Below are 9628 nucleotides of genomic sequence, written 5' to 3' on the forward strand. Positions count from 1 at the left end.
GTTCTTCTCCCGGCCGCTCCTCCAGGCTGCCCTCCCCTTCTGCCCCCCACACCCCCTGGGCCTCTCGCATGGGGCCCTCCCGGGCTGCCTCCCCTGCCCCTTCTTGCCTCCCGCTCCCGCGAGGAGGGTCCGGCCCCAGCTGCAGCCCAGCACCCCGCCTCCCAGCCCAGCTGCAATTCCCCTTCGCTGGGGCACGTAGGGGTACTCCCCCACCTATTTAGTGTGTGCACAGCCCTTCCTACCCTGCCTGCAGCAAGCCTGAGCCCCTGCTAGGAAAAAGCAGCAGTAGCTAAGCTGCTCAAAATACCCCTAAACAAACCATTTCTTTGCTAAGAGCATTTCTTCTGCTCTCCAGCTGCAGCTGTCCTGCTGGGCACAGACTTGGACCCCTCCTGCCATTTTGACCTCTCGTCCCCTTACTCTACGGGGCAGCGGTGTGCCCTGGGTACAGCGGCACGGCACTCACTGAGGAGGGCTCCTCCATAGAGCCGGATGGGAGTCTTGCTGCTCACCGATTCCTCGTCAAAGACAGCGTCGTAGAGCTGGTCAGGGAACGCAAGGGCCTGGCAGAGAGGCAAGGGAGAGACTCAACAGCCTGCACTGGCCAGGGCCACCAAAATGTGCCCTCTTGGGCAGCAGCGCTCCCACATAGAGTTTTATGGGATCGGAACCGCTGGCCAGGAAATTGAAAATTAAGGAGGCGCATTTTCTATGGCCGAAGCTGCCCTGCCATGTGTGGTTTATGACCCTGCTAATGAAAACAGACTCCAGTGATGGGAACAAACCACCAAGGACACTGCTAGCAAAACCCATTACCAAGACATGGTGAGGGCAAAGGCCTTGCAAGAGAAAACGGAGGCAGCTGGTGGAGGCAGAGGAGGGGGATAAATGTCGGGGGCTGGTGAGCCACGGTGGGGCACCACTTTCCAGCCAGGAGCTGGTGGTGCCCAGGACCATGTCCCTCACTTACCATGATGGCGACCCCGGAAAACATGATGGCGGAAACCAGCTGCCAGACCCTGCGTGGGAGGGAAGACAGAGGACCCGGCGTGAGCACAGGGGCAATCCCATCGCTCATACTTCGCAAAGCATTCCTGGCTGTCTGCTCAGTCATCAGTCTTCATCCTCCCCCCTCGCACAACTGAGGCAGCCACCAGCCTCCTGTAGGAGAACTCGGCTCCCCATGCCCCAGCTACCTCCAGCCTCAGCATGCAGACTGCTCGCTGGTGAGAGAAAGCCAAACTCCCCCTCACCCGAGCAGAGGAGGAAAGTGACCCTGCCAAGAGGATGGCGCAGAGAGGGGGTCCCCACAGGACGCACCACGCTGTCTCACATGAGACCAAGGAGCTCCTCCAGCCCCTGTGGTTCCCAGCACCTGCTGTGGGACAAGAGCTTGAGGGGCTGAGGCTGATTTATGGGGGAAGAAAGCAGAGCTGGTCTGGTCCTGCGGTCCCTGAAAAGCCTCTGCAGGGAGCAGTGATGCTGGCACAGCAGCAGAGCCAGTGTCAGCAGCCAGAGCTGTCAGGGATGCTGTGGCCAAGGACCCTCAGATGACCCAGCTCCAAGGTGGCCCAGTATCTTACCTGAGCCCCAGTGGTTCCCGGACAGCAAACTTGATTTCATTTCCCAGTACTTGGCTAATCTGAAATTCAAATAAAAGATATAAGTTGACTGAGCAGACCCTTCCCCAGCCTTTAGGCAGTATTTGCCAGCCCAAAAGTGCATACCTAACCCCATGCAGGAGTTCATCTCTAAGAGAGCTGGAAGGAGGATGAGGACAAGGGATTCATCTGTCACCCCTCAGTCCCAACACCTGCCAAAGGCTGCCTTGATTTCCATCAGGAGCTGCAGCCTCTACTGCTCCTTTACTGGGCTCAGCCATGAGCAGCGTGGGGCTGGGTCAACATTAACTCTTGGCTCCTAGGGAACTGTCTCCTCCCCACACACCACCCTTGGGCTGTGACACCCCAATGGGGCACAGGCTCCAGCAGAGCCCTTGGGGTGTCACAGCGTCCATCCTGCTCTCACATTCACACTGCCCAGAGCGATGCCCAGCCGTGACTTCCCCAAACAACACCGATGGGAAGGATACACAGACCAGGAACAGGGAAAGGCACTGGGGGGACCTTTTGGCTGCAGAGAGCTCTGCGCTGCTCCCCAAGCGCAGGCAGGAGGCTGGCAGGGTGCTGCCAGCGAGTTCTCCAGAGAGCATCCAGGACAGGGCTGCTGCAGGGCTCACCCTTGTCCACCACCTCTAGTATTTCACTGCAACAGTTTGGTTGGTTGCAATTCAGGCCTCTTCCAAGAGGCACCGCAGCACCACTGCTTAAATCGCTGCTCTGGTGTCCAGGCCACTGGCTGGTGGGCATCGGAGGTGCCATGGCGCTACGGCACCAGCTCTGAGCTAGCTCATGGGTGCCTCAGCAATACAATTTCAGGAACGGATTAAAGCAGCTTGAGGGCAAACCTCACCCCACTACCATGAAAAGCCATTTCGGGCAGCTGCCGTGCACCCCGCAGGCTGCGTGGCCCATCGCTGCTCAAAGGCAGCATTGCTCATGCCACCAGAGCCTTCACCCCTCATTTTACAGGAGCTGCCCTGTTTTTGCAAAAGAGGCTGCAGAAGTTAGATGCTGAGAAAAAACCATACCACCCCGGTTTGCCTAGGCAGAAGGTCTCTTTTCCATCATTACTGCGTGCGGGCTTCCCTCTCCCCTACCCCTCACCTTTGAGCGATGGACCTCGCCATCATCGTCCTCCCCGCCGACCCCCAGGATCTTGCGTGTCTTCAGCCTGCTCACCAGGTCGGTCTGGCTGTGCTTCTTCATCAGCGGCGGGGGGGGGGGGTGGTGGCCCTCTGCCACCGAGCCCTCGGCTGCAAGGCAGTGCAAGGTGGGGTGCAGGAAGCGGCTCCGCCGTCACATAAAATTTCACAAGGTTTGGTGGAAAAAAAAAAAAAAAAAGAAAAAAAAGAAAAAAAAACCCAAAACAACCACTGCCGCAAAATCTTCCTGTTAGGCTGGCAGACGGCTCCTCATTGTCCTGGGGCAGGGAGCCCTGGTGGCAGGGCCGGCCCCGGCTACGGGCGGCTCATCTCACGGTGATCCCACCATCACCAGGATCTGCAGGAAGGGGGTGGGGGAAGAAAAAAACCAGAGTAGCGTGGCTTTAGCATGGGCATTTAGCTGTAAATGCTTTTGACCTACAAACGGTAGTCTGGCTTTTCCCAGCATGAGGCTATGCCCAACAGTACCTCTTTGCTGTTTCCCAGACTAGGCAAATTAAAGTAATTAAGTTATGCTTTGCCTTTTGTCTTTCTCCGTGCCATACATCACACCCTTCAGCTGCCATTTTAGGCCAAATGCCACACAAGTCTCAGGTATCTATTTGTTTCCTCCCCCGCCAGATGCTGCAGCCCCCACGTTGTGCCAGAGCACACCAGCCCCAGAACAAGAAGAAGCCAGAGGCAAGGCTTTCCTTGAGGATACGTTGCTTTCTGGGATACAGAAGGTGACAGCAAGCAAAAACTACAAATACTGTCTGGGATAAGAAGACGACAAAGATAACTGACAGAAGCTACAGTGGAAGAGATAACTTCTTCCTTGGCATGGTGGTATAAAGGTAGAGGTGTCAAGAGTCCCGCGAAATCACTCCATTATCACCCTGCAATTGTAAAACCTTGGAAACCCTGCGTTTATGCTTGTGTCTAAAGAGTTTACGAGTCTCCGGAGAGTAATAAAACGAGGTGCCAGTTATTTTGGCATCGTTCGTGCAAGTGTTGTCCCGCTGCCGTGTGAGGGATTTCCCTCTTGCAGGAAAACCCCTCCCTGTGGTTGCCCAGACAAGAGCGGACAGGCACGTCTGCAAGTGCCCAGCGTAACTCTTTCTGTAAGGCAAAGCGAAGAGGTCTCGCTGGGACAGTGCAAAGACTGAATCCTGGGACCAAGGGTCTAATAAAACCCTTTCAGCAGACCACAGGCAAAATGCTTTTCAGCAAGCAAGTTCAGCTACTCAGGGCTTTGCAGGTGTTTCTTTTGGATTGCAGGGTTGTGGTTTTTTTGGTTGCGGGTTTTTTGCTCTTATTCCACTGAGTAACTAAGCCAGATGCAGCAGCCAGGGTCTAGAAATACTTCAGAAGTGCGACAATGGAAAACAACCTCACAGGAGGAAGGTGGAAGCTGTATACTCATGCCTACTCTTGAGCACAAGGCAATAAGCTCAAACGGTAGCTGCTTGGAGAAAAGTTTGGAAGATTTAGCTTGTCTGGAGTTTGCTGACCCAAATTGTCACAATAACTTGCGTGTACTCAAATCTAGATCATCTGCACACAAAATCCACCCCAAAGCCAGAGTGATGTGTCAAAAAGAAAAGCTTGACCTCTATTTGATTTTTTACAGCAGTTCCTGTGGTCCTTTCTGCTCCTGGCAGACCCAGACTCAGCAGCTGGGGTGTTGAGTGCTTTCCCACCAGAACTGCACTGCCACTGAAGCCAGAAGAGACCTGTTTCTGTGGTTGGCTATCCAGCCCAATCCTGAAGCGACACCCCTCTGCTGAACGCTCTTCTCCCTCACGCCGAGCCTCAGGACCACCCTGAGGCCATCCCATGTCCCTCACCTGGCCCAACACAGCTCCTGGGATGCAGGGAGGAAAGCCCTGAACCAAGGGCTGATGCATGGTGCCCCAGGCATGCCACGCTGTCAGGAGGACCCTCGCACCCCCGTAAAGGTGCTGGGTACCAATTCAGCCACTCTCTCTCCCCTGCAGGCTCTAGCAGGGAGCAAAGCACAGTCTTTCCAGGAAGACTTGCTAGCTGAAGGAAAAGTCTGGCAGAGGGCCTGAGCAGCAGCATCCTATCGGCTCTGGGTCACCAAAGACCTTCCCAGGGATGAGAGACCCAAGGCTTGCTGGGCTTGATAGGACCTGGGGTGCTGAGCGTGCTGGCTACACCAGCCAGCACCTCTGGATGCCTCTCCGTTACTTGCTAGGGAAAGCTGGCTATCCACACCTCCTGCTCTGTCCTCTTCATGGTCAGAAATGGCAGGGGAAGAGCAGATGGGACAGAAAAAACAAAGGGAAAAAAAAGAAAGAAAAAGAAATAGAGAGAGAGAAGAAAGAGAGAAGGGGAGAAGATAAAAGGAAAAAAAGAGGGGGGGGGAGAGATGACATCTTCAGATCTAGAGGTTCTCTCCTGAGGGCAAGAAGTAAAGGACAGTGGTGGGGGCTGAAGGGGAGACCCCATGACTCACCGATGAAGATAGCAACATCTCTGTGATTACAGAGGCAGTTTTGCAACTCTGACAGCAGGCCAAAAGATCAGCATTTGCCTTCATCAGTTGTCTCACCAGTGACTTTTAGGGCAGGAGTTGGTGGAAATTTATCCACGTCATCATTAGCACTGCTCTCCCATTAAGAATTTCCACTCATTTGTGGTAAACCACTGGCCAAGCACTGGGACAATGTAGGCCAGATATGAGTGCCAATAAGGCAATCACCAAAGGCCATTCTGGTACATAAAACCACACTCCTACCACGCTAAGCAGAGCTACGGCATGGCCCCGCAGCCAGTCCCACGTCTCATTATCCCCATCTTCCAGAGAAAGAGCCAGTCTAATGAATATTGAATATTAATGAATAATGAGCTAACGAATGCATTAGTGCTAATTCAATGACATTCAGATAGAAGATGCCGAGAATTTGAAAATGTTATACTTACATTAATGTATCCTGACACACTGACAATTTAGAGGATGTTTTCTATTAGCCCGTGCGTTTTCAAAGGGGAACCTCCACCTCCTCCTTCTCCTGCGATTCTTTTCTCCTTAATCCGTTTTCTGAGCATCCCAGGGGCTGCGCAGATCAATCACCATAAACAGGCAATCCCTACTCCCCGCCACAGCTCTCAGTGATGGGCAGCGCCTATGTGCAGTCGAAGGAAGGTTGGTTTTTTATCTCCAAAATCCTTTTTCTTTGTGGGCTCCTTTCAGTGTCTGTTCCCTTGCTGAGCTGTTCAGCATACTGCACTCAGTTTTGAGAGCGGCTGCTTCGTGGTGCAAAGAAACCTCACTGGTGCCACGCTAATGATAGCTCGAGCTCTCCCCACCTCCACAGCTCTTCCCCCAGCACCTCCGCTTCCCTCCCAGCGTCTGGAGAGAAGAGGAGCTCTGCAGCACGGGAGAGGGGGGACTCAACCACACATGCGGTGATGCTGCAGCAGCCAGAGCTGCGCGCCCACCGAGGCAGGTGCATGGCTCTCTGAGAGGGGAACCAGACCCCCTTCCCGTAGGCACCTGAAGCTGACTGCCTATGCCTTCAGCAAGCTGCTGCCAAGCAGCGGATGGGTGCTCTCCTCCCTGCCTGCGAGGACACGGCTCCCCAGGGGGCCCTGGGGACAGGGTTGCTGCCTATTGCTTAGCTGGATGTCGTTTCAGTGGCACTGCCATCCATGGTGCAGCCTTTTACCCAACAAAGCAGTGCTCCTCGAATTAAAGAGGTGGCTCTACAGTACCTCTCGCTCCAAGGGTTCGAGGGCACTTTCAGTCTGCAAGCAGATGAAGAGAAAATGAACCGGAGTCAAGCTGGGATAGTAAGTGAAAGGTTTATACATTTAAGCTGGCCACAAGTTCATTCAGCTTTATCACATTCAGGCCGGGGAGAGGACTCTTCCTACCCTGTTTTAGATCTCCCAAGTCAGTACTCCTGAGACAACTCAGCATCTTGAGCCCACTTTGATTTGTTATGCGTAAGCGTTAACCAAGAAGGTGCAGTGGGATGTATGTCCTTTGTAACAGCTTAGCAGGGCACTGGGCACTTGCCATGCCTAGGCATCTTCCATGGACCACAGGCTGAGAACCACTAGTAAGTGTGAAGCAGCAATGGCGTCCCTTTGCAACACTGGAGTTCCCCTGGGAGCACCCTGGCAAAGCCTGGGGGAGCTCTGAAAGGGGCATGAAAGGGGCACCCGGCGCAGCGGCCACGCTGTACCCGGCTCTCACAGCCAGGCTGATGCCCTCAGCATCTCTCTTGCAAGGCCCCAGCAGCCGTAACGCATTTGTCCAGATCTTCTGCTGTTCCCCCAGTCTCTGGTGGCCCTGTCTCTTTGCTGGTGAGGACAGTGCCAGGTCCATAGCAGCTGCTCTGGACCCCCTACCTACTCAACTACAGAGGCAGCGAGAAAGCCTGGGCTCAAACACACAGGCAGGGCAAAGAAGAGAGGCTATGGATGCACAGGTCAGAGCAGCCATACAAAAGCAAGACCAGCAGAAAGGGAAAGACAACTTTCCACATATTGTTTTCCACCTCTTCCTCCTTCTTGTCCACGAGGCTCATTAACAAAGTATCTTGATATTTTACAATCTCACCTTACTACAGCCCTGCAACTTCAGGACAGATGACATCCCCACTTTGGAAACACCAGGAGATGAAGGACAGGATCCACAGATGCACTAAAAACCTTGCCTCTTGCAAACATTAGGCTGTTGCCTAATCAAGTGGGATCTAAGACTCCTTTTTTTCCCCCCCACATATGAAGGCTCAGTCTGCTCACTTTTACATGCAGAAAATCTCTTGGTAAACAACCTCAGACACTTCAGGACTCTGAAATCCTGAGGGACGAGGCAAATCGCCTGCGTCTAACCCAACAACACACTTGAGAGCCACAAAGCATCTCTGCGGATCCTACCCAAAGAGCCTAATACAAGTTTCCCTAGGAAATCCATGGTGGAGCAGACCCTGAGCCAGAACTCTCCATGTCCCCATGTAACTACCAAGGTACAGCTATCTCTGTGCTGTACTTCTGCAACCACACATCCCAAACCCATGGTGACTCAACCAGCTCCCTGCCTAGACTTCTATTGGGAATGGAAATCTGGACGATTAGAACCTGCCCGCCAGCTGCGTCAGTACATCACTATCCCCATCTCCCAGTGGTTTTCTTCCACACCAGCTGCAGCACATGGCTTTGCACACTCTGGGCTAGCAAGAGGTCTTAAAGCAACAACAGAAGAATTTGCATTTTTTTTAATGGGAGGAATATACTGCCACCCATGCCCTGGATGAGGGGTGTGAATTCACTACCCTGGAGAAGAGAAACTCTCCCAAAGCAGTTTCTGCAGGTCAGGAAGCCTCAGAGACCTGCGGGGAATGAAACATGATCAAGCCAAAAATAACCTGATGCGCAGGCAGTAAAAACAATTAGCACTCGGCCACCACGGCAGCGTAATGTGGCTGCTGCTCCCGCTCAGTCTGGCACAGTCTGTACACCCAAGCAACAAGGGTACTTCAGATTTCTCACCTGCAACAAGCCAGGTACATGGGACTCCCTTTCCACATAAACACCAGTCCTTTGGGAACACCAGCAGGAAACACCTCTTGCCAGAGGTTCGTTCCCAGCTGTAGGGGAAACCTACCAACCTGAACAGTAGAATTCCTGCCCCTACGCATGATGAAAACACACAAGCAAAATCCCTTGGTCAAAAAGCACCTTCACTGCGTGCCTCCAGACCATCTCCTACAGGCAAGCCAGAGAAAACCTCAAAGCCCAAGGAGAGTGGCCTCAAGCACGTTCAAAGCTCATGCCCCATGGCCAGACACAGCCAAATGCCCTCCAGTGCTGTTTGGGAGCAGAGCAGAGCTGGTCCTGCAGCCACCACGTGCAAGGCGGTGGCACCCTGTGCCTCATGTGGCTCTAGCAACCACAAAGGATGTGGCCAGCATCACCACTCAGCAGGGGACAACCTACTGGGGAGGGAAGAGTTAATTTGTGCTACTTACCCTGTTACTACTGCAGGCAGAAAAGCACATCCAAAGCCTGCTCAGCCTTTCCCACACATCCTGAACTCTCCCCTCTGCCTGCTTTAGGGCTGCATCCCCTGGGCAGGCTCAGCCCTTGCACCCTCCTCAACACAGCTCTTCCCCTGTGGCCCCCCCGGCTCTCCCCAGGTGCTGCGGCTCCTGCCCACAAGCTCCCTGTGGCCATAACAACACCCTGCCCCAAGAAGCGCCACTATCAGTATGGCCCAGCTCAAGGGTTTTATTGCCCATAGGTTTCAAATTTCCTTCTGCAGCGAGCACAGGGAAGTTTCTTTCCATGTCACAGGACGTGTTACATTGCAATCAAAAGCTGTGAAGCGCTCAGTTTCCCCAGAACAAGATAAAAAAGCCCTGTGCTGTACTAGTTTCTCAAACGGGAGCTATAATTAAACACAGCAACCACACTCCTGCCGGTCTGCTAACCACCACCTGCAGCAATGCACCGACCCTTCCACGGCGAGCCAGGGCGCCCGGGCTTCACCCCGGGGGAGAAATGCTGGTTTGCTCCCCGCAGCAGCTGGCGGGGCGGTCTGCGACACCCCGACCACCACGCGCTGTCAGGCAGCCTGCTGGGCTGCGGCGGCTGCTTAGGGACAGGGTTTAGTGGTGGGGTGGCAGGGTTAGGGTAACAGTTGGACTTGACGATCTTAAAGGTCTTTTCCAACCTAAACGATTCTATGATTCTATGACCGGCACGCACGATGCCGTGGGTGCCCGGCCGGACACCTGGCCTCACCGCAGCCCCGCTGCACGTGGCTCGGTGGCCTCCCAACACAGGGACAAACAGACTTCACGTTCCATCCATCACACACATCCACAC

The 9628-nt window shown here is 54.0% G+C and overlaps 1 protein-coding gene across 1 annotated transcript in view; it reads right to left on the reverse strand.

The window, feature by feature from the left end:
• The window catches only part of TP53I11 (tumor protein p53 inducible protein 11), a 7577-nt gene extending 3387 nt beyond the window's left edge, over nucleotides 1–4190 (reverse strand). Inside the window, exons 1-5 of the mRNA XM_009647616.2 lie at nucleotides 4163–4190; nucleotides 2727–2875; nucleotides 1584–1642; nucleotides 971–1019; nucleotides 467–563 (exon numbers count right to left, since the gene is read on the reverse strand). Coding sequence (XP_009645911.2) covers nucleotides 467–563; nucleotides 971–1019; nucleotides 1584–1642; nucleotides 2727–2875; nucleotides 4163–4190 — 382 coding nt within the window. The remainder of the gene's footprint in view (nucleotides 1–466; nucleotides 564–970; nucleotides 1020–1583; nucleotides 1643–2726; nucleotides 2876–4162) is intronic.
• Nucleotides 4191–9628: the final 5438 nt, after the last annotated feature.

This window comes from Egretta garzetta, unplaced genomic scaffold (assembly GCF_000687185.1).
Source record: "Egretta garzetta isolate BGI_Z169 unplaced genomic scaffold, ASM68718v1 scaffold329, whole genome shotgun sequence".
Taxonomy (NCBI): domain Eukaryota; kingdom Metazoa; phylum Chordata; class Aves; order Pelecaniformes; family Ardeidae; genus Egretta; species Egretta garzetta.